Here is a 22,129-nt window from a genome sequence, read left to right on the forward strand (position 1 = left end):
TTGAACGTATGAAATGTTCCTCTCTCTGCCTCTACCAGCGCTTTCTCCTCTAGTGTAATTGCATTCGTTGGTTAACGCCTCTGCCTCTGCCAGCGCTCTGTCCTTAAACGACTATGTCAATCTGCCACACCTGCTCTAATACAGTCCGGCCTGCGCCTTACTCTTCTGTTGCGCTGACCTGATTTGAAACGTTTTCCTTGTACCTGCGCTCTGGGCCTGACACGGTATCTCTGCACAAAAACGCTTCTGCCATTATTCTTTGTGCTCCAGTCTATTGTAATACTCGATACCACTCATACTGCGTTATGGTGATCTGTCTCTGATGACCATGTCTGCGTTCGGATTCCACTTCAAGAGCTCGTAGATTTTGTAAAAAAAGAGAATCCAGATTACTCCGAGAGCCGTAAATTTCTAAGGGTTTCAGCTATGCAATCTCATTTCCCTTCACGGTTTTCATCTACCTCGTAGGTTTTCTTCTGGAACAATAAGCCACCGCCTCGCACGTTTCCGCTTGCACAGTCCTAATTCCATATATTTTGGTTTTGGGGATGACCCAAAGCTTTTTTCTCCTCTTAGGTTTCATACGAAGTTTTTTATGACATTCAGACTAAATCCAGAGAATGCATTGAAATCGCAGATTCCCTTTGAGCTCAGAATTGTTTTGGGAATTCGGCTGGTTCTTCATTAGGTTTCTTCTTAATTCGACTTTACCAAGACATCCTTAACAATTGATTCCAAGGACTGTTGTGCATTGTCCAGAGCTTCTGCTGGAACAGGAACAGCCGCCAGTTTATCCACGATTCTGTCTTTCATTTGGGACAAACTCCTCCGTATATCTGCTGCAACTCCCTTGGAAACCTCTAACACGCCTTTTCCCTTATTCCAAAGCTGTGTGTGCTCTGCTCTATTCTCCAACCCTTTACCGTTCGTTTGCAAATGAAGGGCATGTTCAGGAGAGTATAATTTCCCCTGTCCACTGCCATTTTCCTCCTCTTCATCTTCAATTTTGTTTTTGTCTTGAGCGTCGACATGAACTGAAAGCTCCAGCGAATACAGTTTGCCTTGTGAGATAGAATTATGCTTCCCATGTGGGCTTCTGTCGGGAACATCTGGGGAGGACAATTGGGTTTTTCGGGTTCCATCACCCAACTCTTTATATGGAGGCGCGTAGAGTTTTCCTTGACCAATTTGCTCCTGTTCCTGCTCTGGATTGCTGTTAGCTGCACGCCCAAATTTAGTGGATGATTTAGGAGGATTCATTTGCTTTGAAGAAGTGCCATCGGATCGCAACAGAACATAATTTCTTAGGTGTTCAATATTCTGAAGAAGTGAATCAGGATTCTGATTTCCCCATAGCGCTTTTCTCCAGGCTAAGCGGGACTTGGAGTCGGTTTTGCCGTCAGAAGACAAAAGACACAGTGTAATATGCAGATGGGGAAAATCTTAGCGTGGAAGCCGAGGAAAGAAATTTGTATATGACTGTGTTAGTTTGGTCTCAACCTATTCATATCACCCATAAAAATCAGACCAGAGTAAGTGGCTCCTATATGGCATACGTTCAACAAATAGTGCGCATATAATTGTGGCCTCTAATCATGGATCTATTCTTAAGCGGAAGAGTTGTTTTAAATTTTATTATTCATTGCTGTTAACATATTGGATAGATTTGTACGGAAGGTGTTTAGTTCCATGACAACCAATAAAGAATGATCTAGCCCCAAGGCTACAAACTTGTATTTTCTGTGGTTGTTTCAGTTGAGCAGCATATCACTGTACCTATGCTTGAAATCTTAATGAGTATAGACTATTGGAAGTGATGTTTGGTGATGTACCTCTGCTATAGAGGGTCTCAAACTTCCTCATCTCATTGGATGTGTGGCTGTGAATATATTGAAGACACTCCATATTTATTTCTCTGTCTTGGAGTTGAATACGTTGCATATATTATCACTGTGGTGTTTTCTCTGTAATGATGGAGCTTCTTTGATGTTATAACACTTATCTACAGCCACTGTTCTTCCTAACATTTGCTGGTATATTCTACTTCAGATCTCTGTTATTATTAGAGTTGATATATCAGAGGTATATCTAATCCATTCCTGTAGTTGAAGTTCGAATTTCAAAGAAGGAAGAAGTCATCTAGTTGTGCATCCATACAAAGCGTATCTTGGTATACCTGAGCATTTTAAGGGTGAAACATATCTATTGTATTTGTGTTGGAAGGACTTTGAGCCTCTCATTCTTGCTGGACACAAATCTGTTAGTGATTGGCTAAATTCTTAGCTGGAATTAGTTGAGTGCCTTTTGAATACCTTCGGTGAAGTTTTTTACACCATTGGGGTCATTTCCAAAAAAAAAACGAGGTTGAGATTCTTGGTTTTATTATTGAAGGAAGAGTTCGAGCTACCCTTGTGTATATTCGTGGAGTTTGAGCCGTGTCTCCATTGCTGGTATTCGCGGATTTTTTATTCTTTTTGCATTCCTGAGCTTCCAGAAGGGATATAGAGGCAAGTTCTATAAAGTTTGAAGGAATCAACTACGTAACTCAATTTAAAAAGTCTAGTCAGATGTGAAATTTCTACAGAATTTAAAGAACAGAATCTCTGAAAGTCAAGTATTGGACAATGTATTTTTCAAACTGATATTCTTAATTTTTGAAATCTTCAATAGCTGGGGTTTGTCTAGACTTGCTATAGTCTCCACTACGATTGTTGAGTGTTCATTTCTTTGTTGAGACAATGGCTAGATTTGATGATGTATTAGAGTTACTGAATACACTAATACACTCCACTATTGGTGGGAAGGTAAATGTTAGCAAAGACACTCTTTGTGACATTCAGACTTGCCTGCATGATGCACAAGAAAAGATTGTTTTTTTGCAACTAGAATCTCAGTTCCAGCAAGATGAGCTTCAACAGATTTGTCATTCCAAATTGTTTTCTGCTCAAAACAATATGTTGTTCAAGGTTAAACTAGCAAGTGGTGAAATTAGTAAGATTGAGGTTGAATCAGATCCATAATCCAATAAAGCAGCAGCTGTACATGCAAATGCAGAAACTCAGTCTGCACTTCCCAAGCCCATCATCAGACCTTGGGAACAACTTGTCCACAACAAGAACAGAACTGGTCTTGGATATGACAAGGACTTGTACTTTCATATTCCAGACTACTCCAAGCCCATTCAGTTTCAGAGTGCTGGATTTATTCATGACAGTTCACCTGCTCCTCATGACAGTACGCCTACTCCTCATGACAGTTCAGCTTCAGCTGTTCCAGACTCTACCCCTCTTCCACAGCAGCAACAACAACAACAACAACAGATCATAAAATGCCAACACCGTGACCGAGTTGGCCATTTGAAAGATCACTATTTTGATCTTCATCCATGTAAGAACTGTCATAAAACCAGCCATTCTTCACATAGATGCTTTAGAAACAAATGTCCTGCAAGAACAAAGATTCATCTTGGATGGATTGCGTCTTGGAAATGGGCATCAACAGCCAAGAAGATATTCCAAACACATGTCAGAACTTGTTCCAGAATATTGAACAGTCTTGCAGTTGAGTTTTCTCCATCATCTCACCTTGTATCTGACAGGGGGGGAAATGATGGTCATCTACAATCTTCAAAGTCACATCAAGCGAGCCTGAGCCACAACATGCCACACCAGTTTCAGAGTTGTAGCCAGAGACAAAGATGCCTGAACATGCCTTCAGTTGGAAATCTTGGACACTTCCTCTAGCAGAAGACTTCAGCTTCTTGCCAGTTTTGGAAGAGTTCCGGGAACAAAATTGAGAACACTTCCTCTAGCAGAAGACACCAGCTTCTTACCAGCTTTGGAAGAGTTCCAGGAATTGCATTAAGCATTCCAGAGTTGTTGGTGATCCTTAAACCATCACAGGTTGAGACTTCCCTTTTCAGGTTGAAGTTTTACCTTTTATGCGGGGTGAGACCTCCCGTTTATGGTTGAAGGTTTCCCTCTTTAAAACAATAGGATCACTTCCTCTAGCAGAAAACTTCAGTTTCTTGCCAGTTTTGGAAGAGTTCCAGGAACTGCACTAAGCATTCCAGTGTTGGTGGTCATCCTTAAACCACTGCCCTTTATACCAACATTTCATAGAGCACATTCAGCCTAGTGCTGCCATGCATTTTTTGCACATTTTGTATTACAACTCTCTTCTTGGACTCATACATAACCCTTCGGATTAAGGGGAGGAATGTTGGACACCTAATCCTCAATGGGTTAGTGTGTCAGTCGAATGAACAAAAGCAGTCCAAGAGACCTTGGGATCTGAAACCCAAGAGTCACGTATTGTACTATAAATGTATATCTCATGTTAATAAAAAATGGTATTGCATGATTTATCTTTCATATTTTCTCTCGTTCGCATGTGTGTTTAACCTCACAAGGGTTTACCCTCACCTCCATACAAACCCTCAATAATGTAATTTGAGACCGCCATGATACCACAATTAATAAACAAACCACCTGTCCCACCTGTAGACCTTGCTTGCACTAAAATGTCGTGTCATTAGAGAAATAAATACCCATCAACTCCGATGCGGTGGTGGATGCTCCACCAAGGCTTTCACGCCCTCAACATTAACACACACATTAGGGGAATTTTTGTGCAATCTTATTATTATGGTACATAGGTGTTAAAATTGGCATTACAAGCATTTTGCATGTGCATTCATAAAAACCCATTACCACCAAGCGTAGAAATGTCTATATTAAGATTAGGGTTTTCATCTGCACGAAGAATTTGTGTGTTTGAGGTCATGTGGTTGTGGTAGCGTTTCTTAGGAGAAGGTTGGGGATGTTACAACTCAACTTGTAAGAAACATAACATGCACATATGAGCTAAAATTGGGGTGATTTTCACATCGTTGGAATTGTGAAAAATAGTGTCAAGGCACTAGGAGTTATGCTTGCTAAATTTTGACCCAAAAAGTGTCATTTACTGCTTGAAAAATGACTCATAAAATTTTTAGAACCTAAATCTTAAAACTCAAACCTCCTACTTAAATGGCCTATCAAAACTAATTCCTTAAATTTTCAACTAAAAATTACAAAAATAATTGACAATATATATATAGATTCATTATACATGAACAAACATGTACATTTGCAATTTTTTCTATATAACAAAATTGGTTGAATATTTTCCCATTAAAAAAACTTGAAAAAATGTTTACATTTATAACCATTTAATTCATTTTAATGCATAATAGATTTAAAATTAAAATAAATTTATGAATATTTATATTCATACCTAGCAAAAAAACATAAACATGTACAACTTATTATACCTATTGTATGCAAGGTATTATGTATTTTATTTTTCCTTTCACTGAATATTACATTGTTTTGACAAAAAATATTTACAACTTCTCTATAGTTTAACATTATGGATTCAATTTTATTATTTTTATTAATATTTAAAATTATTTATCTACAATTTTGTAATGATTGTTATTGCAGCCTTTGCACAACACAATACCATATGGATAACTGCCTCATATCTTGCCACTATAATTCTTGATGCAGTTCCAAAAATTAAAATCCTTTAAAATAACTTATACTCAAGTAAATAACATATTTACCATAAATTACTACCAACCATAGTTTCAGGAAGAACTTATATAAAAAAATGAATAGAAATATATTATCTTCAACAAATAGGAATACAAATCTAAATTTCAAGACTTAATAAGTAGGAATACACATGTAAATATGAAGACCAGAATACAAATTTAAATGTGAAAACCTTTTAGTGGTTACTATACAAGTCTTTTCCATTTAGTAGGAAATTATTTTTTTTGTTTCATATATCAATTTACAATTTTTTTTAAAGAATAATTTCCACATAAATGGAATGGATTGCAATGCCATAATTAAAATGGATATCAATTCGGGCAACACATAACTAAGTAAATAAAGTAACTCCATTTTTTAATATTTATATTTTTAAAGGAATATATTTAACCTATGTTTCACAGATATCTCTAGTAAGAACAACTACCCTTTAAAATATGTTTATTTATGCTTTACATAGAAAATGTAAAACCTTGTAGAGAATCTTCTCAAAAAAAAATATTCTCACTACAATAAGAAAACATTATCACTACAAAGGAAATCATTATTTTCACTAAGTAGGATTGGATTCTCCACAACCACAATGAATAACTATAATTAACAAAATACCTCAATTTACCAATAAATAAAAATTAAATTGACTGGAATCTAAACCTTAACACTAACTTGAATTCAATATTTTTATTTTTATTTAGCTATATTTACACTAATTAATATGTAGCACTTGTTAATATATTAGTTCTTTTAAATATGAATTAATTTTCAACCCCATAAAAATATATTAATAAATTAATTAACAAATTTATATGGATGTGTAAATAACAAGGTGATAATTAAAAAAATATCATCTTAGATATTAGTTCCTTTAAATATGGATTAATTTTCCACCGTGTAAAAATATATTAATCCATTAATTAACAAATTTACATGGTTGTGTAGATAATAAGGTGATAAATAAAAAATACCATCTTTTTAATAGTGAGTAGTGTACAAATAAAATAAATTATATATTTTTAATATATTTGATGAATTCACAACTTGATTGGATTTGTTTGAGATTTAACAATTCACTCACATAATTGTTATACAATGCAAACTTTTCAAGTAAATTACTTGAAAATATTTAGTGTTCCATGGGTACGCATCCCTAGGGTGGGGTGCACATGCCTCATGATTCCCACACACTCAAGGTGGGGATGCCTAGGGAAATATTTCCCCATGCTTTCTTTTTGGGGAGACATGGGTGCACATACCCCATGATTCCCATGCACTCAAGGTGGGGATGCCTAGGGAAATATTTCCCCACATCCTCTTTTTGGGGAGACATGGACGCAGGGTGAAATTTTTCCTAGTGTGGGGGACATGTCTCCCCAAAAGGGTCGCACCCTCTCAAAAGGGGGACGCTTAGAAGCAACCCTTTTGAGTTTTGAGAATTTTTTTTATGGGAAATCCTAGTATTCAAATCCATGGCCCTATTATTGCTCTGTAATTCATGGCAATCTTAAATTCTTAAAGTAAAAGTGACATTCTCCTTTATCTTTCATGTGTATCCTTTTACTTAAATTTGTAACATTACCATGCAATGACTTAGGATGTTTGAGAGTCGTTCTAACCTCATTTAATTTCATATGGAGAAAGTACAATTTTAGATTTCACTCAAAATCGATAAGACTTAACAATTTTTTTCAGGATTTCTAGATGAGGGGATTGCAATGTTTCCATTGGATTTTGTTATGCACGAGGCTATGAAACTAATATTTAATCAAGAGAACTAAGCCATCTATGTACCTTGATGTTAGTGGCACTAGTTTTCAAACTCCTCTATCATGAGCTCACTAAAACAGTACCCATCACTCAAACAAAATCTTGGCTTGACATGTTAAATTTTTTTTGTCTTATTGTGATGCTTAGAGGGTGATATTGATTAGGAATATCCCAATAGAGGTAATGGTTTTGTTGATATATTAGTATTTGTTGTAGCATGATTTTTTTTAGATATTAGAGGCCATCTAGAGCCTATTTCTTGATTTATTTTTATTTCAAAGATAGATTGCACTGGGTGCCATTTTCGTTATGTGCACCCTACGTGCTATATAAATGAGAACTTTTTTCTTATTTTTATATAAATGGTTTGGATTCATATGGATGCACATGAATATATATGTTTTTCTCTAAAATTTAAATATTTTAGGTGTCTTTGGTCGACTCTTTAGAGGGTTTTTTGGTTCAATTACTGATTCAGTTTTGATAACATTGGTATCTACTATAATCTATTTTTCTTAGTACTAATTAAATTTTAGAATGATAAATGATAAATTTAAATTTTAAATCAATGTAGATTATAGAATGATGAACATGGATTAATGTATTTCATTATTTAATTCAATTACTTATGAATCAATATATTTATGCTTTATATATATATATATATATATATATATATATCGACGTCTCCCCGTCTCCTTAAATTTCCTTAAAATTTGAGTGTATTCTCACACTCCTCTTGTGCGTCTCCCCACACCAGCATCCCCATTTCGAAATTTTAGTAAAACATTGAAAATATTACATAAATTTAAAGTTAAAATAAAAATTAGATAAATTTAATTTAATTTTTAATTTATATATTACATGAATTCACAACTTGGTTGAATTTGTTTGTTTGTGACTTTCACACATCACCCACACAATTTATCTTTATACAATGGAGGGTGTGAAGTGAATTACTTGAAAATAATATATAAATATAAAGTTAAAAAAAAAAAATCTATTTTATTTTTATTTTTAAATATATATATATATATATATATATATATATATATATATAAAATATGATTTCTTTTGGGATTTTCAACATTACTTTCATTATTTTTAACAATAAAGATTATTCAAATAAATTACTTGAAAAGATTACATAAATTTAAACTAACAAATTTATAATTAAATTATATTTTTCTTTGCTAGGTTATGCGAATTTTGTGATGGTTATATTGTTAACTTGTAGTTTGAATATTGTTAACTTGTGGTTTGAATATGCTTGATTTAAAGTATTTAAATTATCAAAATTTCTAGAAATTGCACTCAACTTGGGCTACACTAACCCTTAGCACATGTAATCTTTACATCAAAAAATGCCTTACCCTCTCACACTCATAATAGCCTAACTATATTATTAACTCTTCTCATAATCTCTAAAGCTTCTCTCTTCTTTTTTATCACAAAAATAAAATATGAACTAATCTCAATTTATCGCTTAATTAAACCATATTAATCTTAATAATCATTAATCATCTTCAATATCATTAAAAATAAAATGAATTATCTAAATACAGTAATCAATGTCATTTAGAAATATCACATCAGGTTACATAAATAACAGTAATATTTATAATTATAAGGTGTGCTGTATCCTATAATGCAATAGGATTTTTGTGAGTTGCACGACAAGGACCGGATGCGTACGTGGAAAAGCCATAAAATTAGTTTCAATACTTGTGATATAATTCAAACATTATAAAAACAAACGCAGCAAATAGAGAAGATATAATGTCAATAACATCATGATATAATCTTGGACCACTAGAACCTGATTAGAGTCTGACATGTTTTTTTTGTCGTTTTTTCATATATAATTTGAAGACTTCCAAAATAAGAAATCTGACTTCATTGTCATCCAACACATTCGTACGATTTCAACTTTTGTATAATGCCAGAGCGAAAGAGACCTTCAACCAAACTAATCAGTGTCTCAGTTCATTCACGATTTACAAAGTTAAAATGTGAGTGTAGACGTACGACAGGTGAACAGAGCTGTGTATGTCAATCTGCAAGCAAGCACATGGTGGAGGAACACAAAAGTTTCCCACCTAATCTTGTAGCAATTGTGATTTGCATGGGAGAATTTGATTGCCATAAAAGTGCATTTGACACACTCAAAATCCATGGACAGTACACGAGCAAGTCAGTTGCAATGTAAAGCTAGGGTTCATGACATTGCCCTACTGTACATTCCAATGAACTCTCCTTCCTCCCAAACCTAATCTCAGGACCATGAGTTTTAACAGGTTTCAGAACCCATAACCATCAATGTTTGAGCTTTGACGAAAAGAATAGTGTTTCCATTGCAGATGCAAAATCTCAATTGACATGAATCCTGGACCTGCAGATCAAGATCTCGATTCTCTTATTAATGGTGATATAGGTTCTATTCAGCAATTTCATGCCGGCTGGAAAAAACTGCCTGACCCCAACCGTTCCAGCAGCAACGTGGAGATGGAGTCGATAAGCATCATCAACACCGCTAACAAGCACAGATGCATGATCGAGACAACTGCCATCAATGCCGGCGCGATCTGTTCATGGGACATGGCCGCGGGCACGATGGGTTCTTGGAAACCAAGGCCGGGAATCTGCCCGAACGCGTCGTCGCTTATAAATAGTTTGGAGCCCACGTCGATTCAACGGAGCTCCAGCTTTATCATAAAAAATGTGCCCGCATCTGTAAATGTTGCGTCCGCGTTGCACAAACATTCCTCAGGATTCCACGATCGGCGGGCTGAAGCTGGAGGGGATTTGTCTAGCAGTACAGCTACGGTCAAAGCAAAGAAGAAGCGCGTGAGACCATCTCGGCGCGCGCCCACCACGGTGGTGAAGACGGACACTTCCAATTTCAAGGCCATGGTGCAGCACTTCACTGGAATCCCCTCCACCTCTACAATTACCACTCAAGAATCCACTAAAGCTCCATCTGCCTCCTCTTCTTTTCCAGAGATTAGTAGCTCAACCACTTCTCCATCGCCAAGCAAGCCTCTCCCTCACCCCGTCCTCTCCCAAATCTCAAACGCCCCCACAGCCACTGCAAACACGACCCCGTCGGCAGCCACGGTTGATTTTCCTTCTCCTCTGTTGCCTCCCTCCTCTCCCTTCTGCCAATCTCTCACCGAACTGCCCTTCATAGGTGGCTCTTATCATAATCCTACCCTTGACGATCCAGAAGAACTGACCGTATCTCTCATTGATCCAACTTTCTTTGATGAACTGTGGAGTTTTTAAAAACTGATGGGGAGAAATATATAAGCACGGTACAAATATGCAGAGCTGCTCCTGGTGAAAAAGTGGGAATATTAATGGCTCCATTAAGCTGTAATGTAGATCGTTTCCCATGACTGTTTGTTTTTCTTATATTTTTTTTTTCACAGCGTTCTAATTCTTTATTATTTATTATTGTCGAGTTACCACTAGGTTATTTGGTCCACTATGTTGTACTATAATTAATTTCTGAACATATTACATATTCTCTTTTCAAAATATCCGCGAATAAGATTCCCTGCAGAACTTGTCCAATTTTCCATTTGGTTTCTGTGAAATGCTGTTTCTCGTTTTGTGAAATGGTCGACAAGGGTTACAGATATGGTGTCGGATAGCGGGCTTAACCGGCTGCCTCTATTCTTATTTGATTTTACTAGGAGATTCATTTTTTAATGACAATTGCTTTCAAGCTTCGAATGATTTAATTGCTTCTTTAAAATATCGAATCTCAATAATTGATTTAATTGCTTCTTTAAAATATCGAATCTCAATAATTAAAATTTAAGATTTTATAGTTGAGACATTCTGGCCAAATGAGGATATATAATCTGCTCACATTTACCTGAAAAATCTCTGCTTACCATATAAAAATTTCTTATTAAAATCAAGTGACTAGTTCATAACCACATTTATATTTATTTTCCTCACACATATTAATTATCAATTTAAAAAAAATTCTGAAGCCATTATACAAAAGTAAAATTGCTGATCTAGTATTTATTTTTAAGCAGGTATTGATTACCAAAATGCATATGGTTAGTTTATATTAGTTATATTTATTTTTAAAGTATATATCAATTTCTAAAATTGGAAAATTATTGTAAAATTTTAGCCATTGTGTGTTAAATTTCGAGTTGACAGAGGTGTCTTATAATAAAAATAAATTATATTTTAAATAAAAAATAATATTAATTATAATAAAAAACAAAAACAATACAGTTAGTTCTAATTATGAGTATTAATAAGTCTAACTTATCATGGTTCCATATTTTTATATCAACATTATGTAATATAATTTCATATCAAATTTAAAAAGTGATAATAAAAAATATGTAAGATAAATGTTTAAACCATATATTTTTCAAAAATATTTCAACCTTGGTTAAATAAATTATTTCAAAATTTATATTAACTTTTAACTCTCTCTCTCTATATATATATAGTCATATTAAAAGTAAATATTTTAATGTTGTATATAAAATATTTAATGTCCAAAAAAACTAACTTAAAATTAAAAACTATAATAAAATATGATATAAAGCGTTTGAAAAAAAAGAAGTTGTTATACATAAAACATTTGAAGTAATTTTCTTCTTTAATATTTTAGTTGTTTTTTACATTATTTTTTTGTTAATTTTTTTTAAACATTTTTTAGACTTACAAGTTTAAGTTATGTACTTTTTATAGCATTCAAATGTACAATTCAAATAATGAGAATGGGAGAGAGTTGTTTTTTATGTTATTTTTTTGTCAATTTTTTTTAAAACATTTTTTGGACTTACAAGTTTAAGCTATGTACTTTTTATAGCATTCAAATGTACAATTTAAATAATGAGAGTGAGAGAGAGTGTGCACTACAAATTCATTGGGATCTATGGAAGGGATGAGAGGGATGCTATTTTTTTTTTCCAATTTTTGTACTTGAAAATAGGTTTGTATCTAAAGAGATTGATCCCTATCAGCGCATGCTACATCCATCGTACTACATCCATCAGATTGATTAAGATGGATTTATACTAATTTATATCATAGTCATATAATGTAACATGCCCTTACAAAAATTTTACACAAATTACCCATGAATAATTATCTAAATCACTCTTCCAGATATGTTAATCACCATTGTACTATATGTTAACTATTAACAACCACTGTATATTAACATAAATTGTATGATGTAACCTTGCATTTATTTCATGTTTCCCTTAACCAGATTAATTTGACATTATGAACATCACATCAGACGATGAATCAATCATCGTCAAACTGACACAATAATGAATCACAACATAGAAAACTGATATACCCTAGAAACCCCATAGGGTGAAAACCAAAAAAAATTAATTTTATTATTAAATGCTCATGAGGGTTTTCACCCCTCACTCAATGGCTTATAATGGAGTCCATCCCTTAACCATTGCCATAAAATATTACAATGAAATATCATTAAAATACAACATACATAAAATATTACAATGAAATATCATTAAAATACAACATACCTAGCTAAAAGCTATTACAATAAGCACGAAACCATTTACCTACAAATAACCACTCTTTATATCCTTGTGGCATGATTGTTCCATCAGTGGAACATCTTGCAACTCGTACTCATCAACATGGACCATTAGTTCTTTGTCTGCCACAATATTAAACATAATTTGTCTTTTGCACAGATCATCATCCTTTCTTATCATTGTTTTCATCAACAAGATTTGGTAACATGATTAGATAAAGTATTGATCAATCAATAAAAAGCGATCTTTTAACATCTATTCATGTGCATGCATGAGATGTATATATAATAGCACAACATGCTTCTTCTAACAACATTGCACATGTATAAACAAATAATTATCAAGCATGTCAAAATAATTACCGCACTACTATGATCATTATCGCACCAACACACATTCATATCCATTTTATTTAAAGGATACTAGAAACTTATCATTCTTTTTTCATGCATGTAATTAGATAAAAACTAATTCAAAGAGAGCTATTCCCTTAGCTTCTTCTTTGTGCATGTAACCAAGTAATATTTCCAATACAATAGATATTATTATAATACATAAAAATACATACCCCCTTCTAAGGGAAAGCTAACATGATATACAACATTATCATGCATGCAAATGCAAGTCCCTTTTCGAAAAACATCTTTCCCAAGATAGAGTTATTTACAAAATCTATTGTATGCACAAAGACATGCGTTGTTCTAAAATAAAAGTAATGTGTTAGTCATTGTTTCCACGGGGGTTTCACTGGGGAGCAATATGATACCATGTGGGTTCATATTGAGGGATATATATTGAGGAAAAAATGACACAATATATTGAGTATATAACAAGGGGTAAAGGGTTTTATTATTGGTAGATATTAAAAATGTAGCTGAAAGTTAACAAAAAAATATAAAGGGGTATCAAAATTTCTAATGAAAAAATGGAAACCCACAATATCAGTGAAAGTAGGGGTTTTTAAAATTGCAAAGGTGTATTGGGTTCGTATTGGTAGGTGGTTAAATAATGTAACTTTTAGAGGTATTTTCCAATATGTAGTCAAATTAAAGGTATTGTTTAATATGATACAAACGAACGTTCTATGTGAGAGGTTCATTGAGTGAAGCCCTTGTGATTATTTCTTGCATGTGGATATATGTATTTTACAAAATAGAGATAGCGCATTTATTGCATGTAATTACTTGTTTTCCTTTCCAGGATCTAACATAATAATTATTCTTTTCTGTATACAAATCCATGTTTCTGTTTAAAATATCTGACACAATAGTTCTACAAATTCATGTTTCTCTTTAAAAGATCTAACACAATAGTTCTATTTTCGTGCATGTAAAGGAAATCTTTCTTTTCAGGAATCTTATCACAATTTGAGTATTCCTTATACATGCAATACATATCTCTTCCCCAAGGAATCTATCAAAATTAAACATATACCCCTTTGCAAGGAATTAACACTATGATTATTATTCTTGTGTAGAAATACACTATTTGAATACATAATATTTCCCATAATAGCTATTATTTTAGCATGGAACCATAACCTTATCCAAGGGAACTATCATTATAGGTATTATACTTCCAAAAGGAATTGACATAATAGCTATGACACTTGCATACAACTACATGTTCTTCTCCAACAAAAAGCTTAATATTCAATACATGCTCTTTTGCAAAAGAATATTTTTCAAGAGAAAACTAATTCAACATATTTCCCTTTCAAGATATGATATGTATTTATGTCTTTTACTTGCAAGATTCACATGCAAGAATTCTTTCAAAATAATAGTAAAATAAATATATACATACTTCTTTCCAAGAAAAATCAAAAGCATATTAGTTAACTTTTCAAGCATGCACACACACATGTTTCTTTTCCAAGAAACCAAATGCATCTCTTTTCAAGGAACTCCAACACAATAGTGATATTTTTCATGCATGCAAAGGTCATATTCCTTTTAAAGAAAATATACTTAACCATTTATTTTGTATGCATTCACTTTTCCATAAAAGAAATAACTATTGTTTTTTTTTCATGTTCTTGTTTTTTGTGCATATGTATATGTTCTCTTTTCAAACAAATAGTTATTTTTTGTTTTCCAAACAACACACGTTCATTTCAGAACTAGCCAAAATAAGCACACACATTTTCCAAGAACTAGTTCAAGATTTCTATCTAAAAATTAACCTAGAAGATTCATGTATAATGTTTTGAGAGAATGACAAAGTTCTTTATCTCTCTTACACACAAAATTCATAGTAATATTTTCAATAGATACTAATCTCATGTTCTTTTACGCATATGAAAATTCCTTTCTAAACAAAATCTAACAAAAATATGTATATCCTTCTTAAATACAATAATAAAAATATTTTTATTTATTTCTATTTACGTGAACTCCTTTCCTTTTTGCACTTATCTACATCTGTACATTGGCATTGCTTGTCTTCAACAATGCTTTCAGCAGTTATGAAATTTCAGGAGGAAAGAGGAAAGCTACCAGAGTTGCATTGCACATAAAGCTGATTATTCCATTCCTAGCAAGATGACTTTGTTTCCCTCTCCAAATTTTTGAATTTTTATTCCAACATAAACTTGATTCAACATTCGTGCAACAAAATTTGTAATGTGTTGGATTGAATTCCTAGGATGGCCTTCATTTGAGATTTCACATGAGATTCCCCACGTGACAATCGATTATTATTACGGGTCACCAAAAATCACTGGCAACAAAAACTAAATACCACCATTAGAGCTACAAACTCAATAAAAAAATAAAGGATTTACGAAGGGAAGTGAAAATGAAAAGTGCTAATGAATAACAACTTTGTGTAAAACCCAGCACTAGTAGAAAACATGCAAAGCTAGGGTTTGAAGTAGGAGATCAGTGTTGGGTACCATTGAGAGGCGAGAGGGGGGCATCCCACTCCCTCCTACAGTCAGGCAGTATCTAATCGATTCAAGAAACCACTAGGTTCTGAAACCGGGGATTTAGGAAAAGGGAAATAGGAAACAGAAGCTCACGGGGGCAGGAAGATACACAAAAAGAAGTCAGATGAGAGAAGTGAATAGGAGGAGATAATTAGAATGCTGACACCGGCAATTAGACTGGACCATTTAAGCCTAGGGAAACCATCACACCCCAAGTGGTGTTAAGTGCTCTAGCGCTATAGGTGCATAGGGAACACATGGTGGCTTATGCAGTTATGTGTAAATTCATGGCGTTATGGACAATGGAGAAGGCTTTAAATGCATGGATAAAGAATAATTGAAAACGTAAGGGGGATATAGATCTGTACCTTGGATTCAAGGGTTTCTTTACTATAATTTTTACAAACATAGAGGATAAAGACAGGGTGTTTGAAGGAGGGCCTTACTTCTATGCTGCTGCAGGCCTCTATATCAGGCCTTGGGTGATGAATTTCATCCTGAAGCATGAGACATTCACTTCCGTCCCAGTGTGGGTAAGGCTCTATTCCATACCTCTAGATTATTGGCAGCCATAATCATTAAAAGCCATAGGAAATAAATTAGGGAAATTTTTAAAATCATCAAAGGCCACAATGCGAGGAAAGTACACCTCCTTTGCATGTATATGCATAGAGATGGACCTTTCTGGAGCTCTTCCGGATGAAATAATTCTAGAAGTTGTTTATGAAGAATGGGTGCAAGCAATGGAATATGAGCATGTTCCTTTCAAATTTTGAAAGTGCCATGAGCATGGGCATCTATTTAGAGACTTCCCCTAAAAAAAATGGAAAGCAGAACTAAAGCAACCTCAGGGAAAGAAACTAAAAGCTTTAACAAAGTGGGGAGCAAAGGTAAAGGAGGGAGAAAGAACCAGAAGAAAGTCAATGAGGAAAAGCAGTTTAGTCATAATCGATTCAAGATATTAGAAGAAGAAGAGGAGCACGATAAAGTGAACCAGATACTGGAGGAAAATAATGCAGAGAAGGAAAAGGAAGATAGCATGTAGGATTTACCTGAAAACAACCAACAAATGGAGGATCTTCCAAATACTATGGAACTTGACAGGGACCAAGAAATGACCTCGAGCGAGGTGGGAACAGAGGATCATGAACTGCAGGATATTCTGGATAGGGAGCATCTAGATCTGGAAAAGTTCCTGGAGCAAGGAACTACCAAAGGAATGGATTCGCTACCTCAAGAGGAGTTTAATAGAGTGCAACAACTATTCCTATGGAGAACTCAGGAAAAAGGTACGGGGGTCAAAAGAAACCATGATAGTCAGGACAACGAAGGGGTTAAAACAATGAAGGCAACATTGAGACTAGCTCTTAGGAATCCACGAAGGAAAAGAGGTAGGAAAAAATAGAATGAGCTGCTGATAGAGTGTGGAAAACTCATGATCAATTCAGGTAAGATGAAATACCTAACTAGGTACTCATTTACAAATATTTCTTAATGAAGCTCACAACATGGAATATTAGGGGTCTAGGAAGTAAAAAGAAATAAAGAAATCTTAGTAATATAATGAAAGAAGAAAAACCAGATATGATTTTCATCCAGGAAACAAAATGTTCAGTAGACAAAATAAGAGAGATACATAGCAAATGGCTTATCAAATATGAATATCTAGAGGTTAAAGTAGACAAAGTAGCAAGAGGAATTCTGCACTTTGGAACCCTGAGAAACTTGGTATCCTAGATGCTGAAGCATCTAGGAACTATTTATTAGTGGTCATCCAACATTTGGGGGACAAGGAAGTTTATTTGCTCACAAATGTTTATGGTCCATAAAAGCCAAAAGAAAAACTCAGACTTCTAACCTCATTGGAGGAGTTAAGAGGAAGACATCCGCTTATCCCTTGGATTCTGGGACGAGACTTCAATATGATCAGGTCTCTATCGGGAAGAAAAGGGGGAACCAGCTCACTAAGCAGAGATTCCATAGCATTTCAGAATTTCATAAACAACATGAAGCTTGAAGACACAAAGACAAGTAATGGCATCTTTACCTAGAATAATAAGAGGGGAGGAGCATCTCAAGTGGCCTCTAAACTTTACAGATTCATTATCTCGGACTACCTCATCCTCACAGGACATAACTTGCCAGCAATGATACTTCCTTTTGGAGGCTCAGACCACTAGCCTATTCAACTTGAAGCGTCCTTTAAAGGAACTCTAAGAAATAGACCTTTCAGGTTTGAAAACATTTGGCTTACCCATCCTGACTTCATCAGCAATATTGAAAGATGGTGGACAGAAGATACGCAAGTTCAAGGTACTAAAATGTTCCTTCTGCATCAAAGATTGAAACATGTCAAACGAAGGCTTAAAGACTGGAACATGAATGAATTTGGCAATATATTCAAAGCCAAAAAAGCAGCGGAATGGAAACTACAGGAAATTAACCAAACCATCATTTTAGAGGGCTTCACCGCGGAAAGTAAGGAACAAGTGGATTATGTTCAATAAGAATGGGAAGGCTTATGCAAGCAAGAGGAGATTTTTTGGAAACAGAAATCGAGGGTTCAATGGTTAAAAGAAGGAGAAAGGAATACAAGGTTTTTCCACAAATCTACAATGGATCATAGATCGCATAACAAGATTTCAAAAATCAAAGATACTCAAGGAAAATAGTTCACTACACACCAAGAAATAGAAATTGTTCAGGTTCAACATTTCCAAGGCATAGCCGAGGAGCCTCTCATAGATAGATCTCAATTCATCAAGGACTTCAAAAAGCATGTTCCTAAACTAGTGACAAGAGAAGACAATTATAATCTTAACAGGCCAGTGAATGAGGAGGAAATCAGCTAAGTCATCAAAGAAATGCAAAATGGGAAAGCTTCAGGTCTAGATGGTTTCAACGCTGACTTATTCAAAGCATGCTAGGAAATAGTCAAGCAACATATCCTCGATGTGGTGGAGGACTCAAGGAAAAGCAAAACTGTTCTGAAGGCGCTCAACACCTATTTCATAGCCCTGATTCCAAAGCAGGAGAATGCTATCACACTAGATAGATTTAGACCCATGGCATTATGCAACGTGGTGTATAAATTTTTTTCAAAAGTAATGGCAAACCGAATTAAGCCACTGCTCCCAACTCTTGTGTCTGAGGAGCAAACTGGATATGTGGAAGGCATGTAAATTCTTAATAACATCATTCAAGCTCACGAGGTGGTTCACTCACTTAAGAGAAATAAGTAGGCAGGTATGATTATTTAGCTTGACCTAGAAAAGGCTTATGATAAGCTGAGCTGGGCTTACATCAAGGAAGTACTGATAGCATATGGCTTTGACCATGATTGGATAAGATGGGTAATGGCCCTTGTAACCACCCCAAGTTTTTCAATCCTGCTAAATGGCTCACCATCCAAGACCTTTAAGCCCTTGAGAGGACTCAGACAAGGAGATCTGCTCTCACCCTTCCTCTTTATTTTTATGATGGAAGGGCTAGGAAATGCAATTAAATATGCCAAAGGAGAAGGCAAAATCAAGGGTATCAAACTCACTTCAAATGAGGATGCCTTGAGCCATCAACAATTTATGGATGACACCATGTTGCAGGGTACACCCATGGTCAAGGAAGCTCAAGCCTTCAAAAAAATCCTAAACAAATTTTCTTTGGCTGCGGGGACAGAGGTAAGCCTAAACAAATCAAAAATTTTCTTTTTTAATACTGATATTGCTATTCAAAGAAACCTCACTAGAATTCTAGGCTTCCAAAGAGATATTCTACCCTCCAAATATTTGGCAGTACCTCTGACAGATAAACCTCTGAGCAAGGTAGTTTGGGAGCCGGCTATTAATAAAATTCAAGACAAAATCCGGAAATGGACAAGCAAGTCTTTGAATTTAGCAGGAAGGCTAGTGCATACAAAAGCTATCCTTCAAACTGTCCCCATCTTCATGCTTTCAGCCCTTCCAGCTACTAAAGAAGTAATGCAAAACATCAGAAATATCCAAAGGGATTTTCTTTGGGGCAAAGGGGAAGAGAAAAAGAAGTGGGCTTTGGTAGCTTGGGATAAGATATGTAAACCAAAGATACACGGAGGTTTGGGACTTGATGACCCCAAAACCCTAAACAAAGTCTTGGGAGAAAAACTATGGTGGAGATGGCTAAAAGAATGAGTTTCCCCTTGGGCCAAAGTATGGAAACAAAAATATGCAAATAATTGGCAAGAAATGGATTACATCAGGATGTCTGGACTCATCAAAGGCTCCAACATTTGGAACAAATCTTGGGAGAACAGAGCCATAGTTCAGGAACATAGTTTCTGGGAGATCAGAGATGGAGACCTTGCTTGGTTCTGGGAGGATAATGGGCAATAGGAACCTAAACTATTAAAAGAAGAATTCGCCAATCTCAAGTATGATACTAATGACAAAGGGTTACTCAAAGTAAAGGACTTTTGGGATCAGGACAGAAGTGATGGAAAATGGAGAATATGGAAGAACCTTGTATACAATGATGATTCCCCATTGAAAGCCTAGGAAGAAGCTCTTACTGTCATCTTGGATCATATAAATATTCTGAAATCATCATCTTCAGACAAACTAAGATGGGGTAAAAATAATGAAGGCAACTTTAACCTCAAAGAGGCCAAACAAATAGCCCTGGGGCTCGACTTCCCAAACCCAGATAAGGTATGGAAGGACCTATGGCAGAACCAAAACTGGATGAAAATTAAACTGTTTATGTGGTTAGTGCAGCATAAAAAGATTCTGACTTGGGAAAACCTTAGGAAAAGAGGGGTAGCCAGTCCATCTAGATGCCAGCTATGTGAATTACAAGAAGAAACTATGGAACACCTTCTCAACCTCTGCCCATTCACCTCCACCTTGTGGAATTGGATGGCTTCAATCTTTAGACAAATAGACAGGGACATTGGCAGCATCACCAGTACTTTGAAGAATTGGAGGAAAAATTTCTCTGCAAATGAAATAATCAACAAAGCATGGGCTTTGGTTCCAGGCTTTATAATCTGGGATGTCTGGAAAGAACACAACAACAGAATCTTCAAGAACAAGTTTGGGTCACCCCAGAGCATCATGGCTCAGATTATAAGTCAGCTCAAAGAGATTGTAGGAGCCCTCATAAACCCCCCCTGAAAACCAACCTCAAGTTTAGGATGAGCAGATTCTTCTTAATTTGGGACTGCAAGGGCTTTTCCCCCAGGGCACAAACAAGATTGTTAGTCATATCACAGCTGATAAGGAATTCTAGCAACCTCCACCTCAAGGTTTTATGAAATGTAATATAGATGGAGCCTTAAAAGAAAACCCTAGAATGGATGGTTATGGAGGAGTCATAAGAGATGAAAATGGTATCATAAAAACCGTCTTTCACAGTCACTTGCGGAGGGCCACCAATAATATGGCAGAACTCATGGCTATGGAGCATTGCCTAGAAATCTTGAGGGACTCAAATATACACAACACCATAATTGAAGCTGATTCCAAATTGATAATTAATTTGGTCAAGAGAATTGGCAATGGCTCAATTCCAGAGAAAGTGTCGAGACACTGGAGGTTACTGCAAGTTTATCATCGCATTCAATCTCAGTTACAGGCCATGAGAACCCTTAGTTTTATCCATGTGCGTAGAACAGCCAATAGATTAGCAGATATTTTGGCAAACGAAGGCGTGCTTTGTTCCAAAAGAATTATAAGATATGACTGGATAAGGACTCCCTAAGGACATTTGCAGGAGGAATGCTCCAAACAGGCGGCCTTAGACAGAGAGTTTTATCAAAGCAAGGAAAATAGACAGGATGAAGACTGATAGAGACAGATGATTTTTGGTCCACAGGGGGAAACAGTATACGGAAAAGTGCGAGCAGGGGGTCAGATACCCCTCTAAAGTCTATATTTAGTTTTCAAGTGGGAAAATGCTCCCGGAACTATACAAACTTATGGTTCTCAGACGGGAAACTATAAACAGGCCTAGTCTTCGCATGGACCCTAATTACATTAAGAAGGGCCTTTTAATTATTTGGGCCGCAGAATCTTTTAAAATGGTGGCAAGTGGGCGCAATCACAACAATCCTATGGATTTCACGAGGACAACAGCAAGAACTTTAATAATTAAATCAGACCCGAAATTTCTTAGGTTGGATCTTTATCAAACTTCGAGTCCGATAGGAAGGTTAAGTTACATGCTAGTAGCACTGTCATCCTGGGATCATGCGCTTCTGGAGGATTTCGGGCAGGTAATGTGCTCGGGGGTTAACTCCCCAGAAA

At 35.3% G+C, this 22,129-nt stretch overlaps 1 protein-coding gene across 1 annotated transcript; it reads right to left on the bottom strand.

The window, feature by feature from the left end:
- Positions 1-696: 696 nt before the first annotated feature.
- LOC149236786 (uncharacterized) lies at positions 697-1,260 on the bottom strand. The gene has a single exon (XM_089369028.1). It carries the CDS (start codon positions 1,258-1,260, stop codon positions 697-699), a length of 564 nt encoding a protein of 187 aa, XP_089225154.1.
- Between the last annotated feature and the right edge of the window lie 20,869 nt (positions 1,261-22,129).

Source organism: Pinus tabuliformis, chromosome 8, assembly GCF_031772625.1.
Source record: "Pinus tabuliformis cultivar Carrire ecotype Pingquan chromosome 8, CPIR1, whole genome shotgun sequence".
Classification (NCBI taxonomy): Eukaryota; Viridiplantae; Streptophyta; class Pinopsida; order Pinales; family Pinaceae; genus Pinus; species Pinus tabuliformis.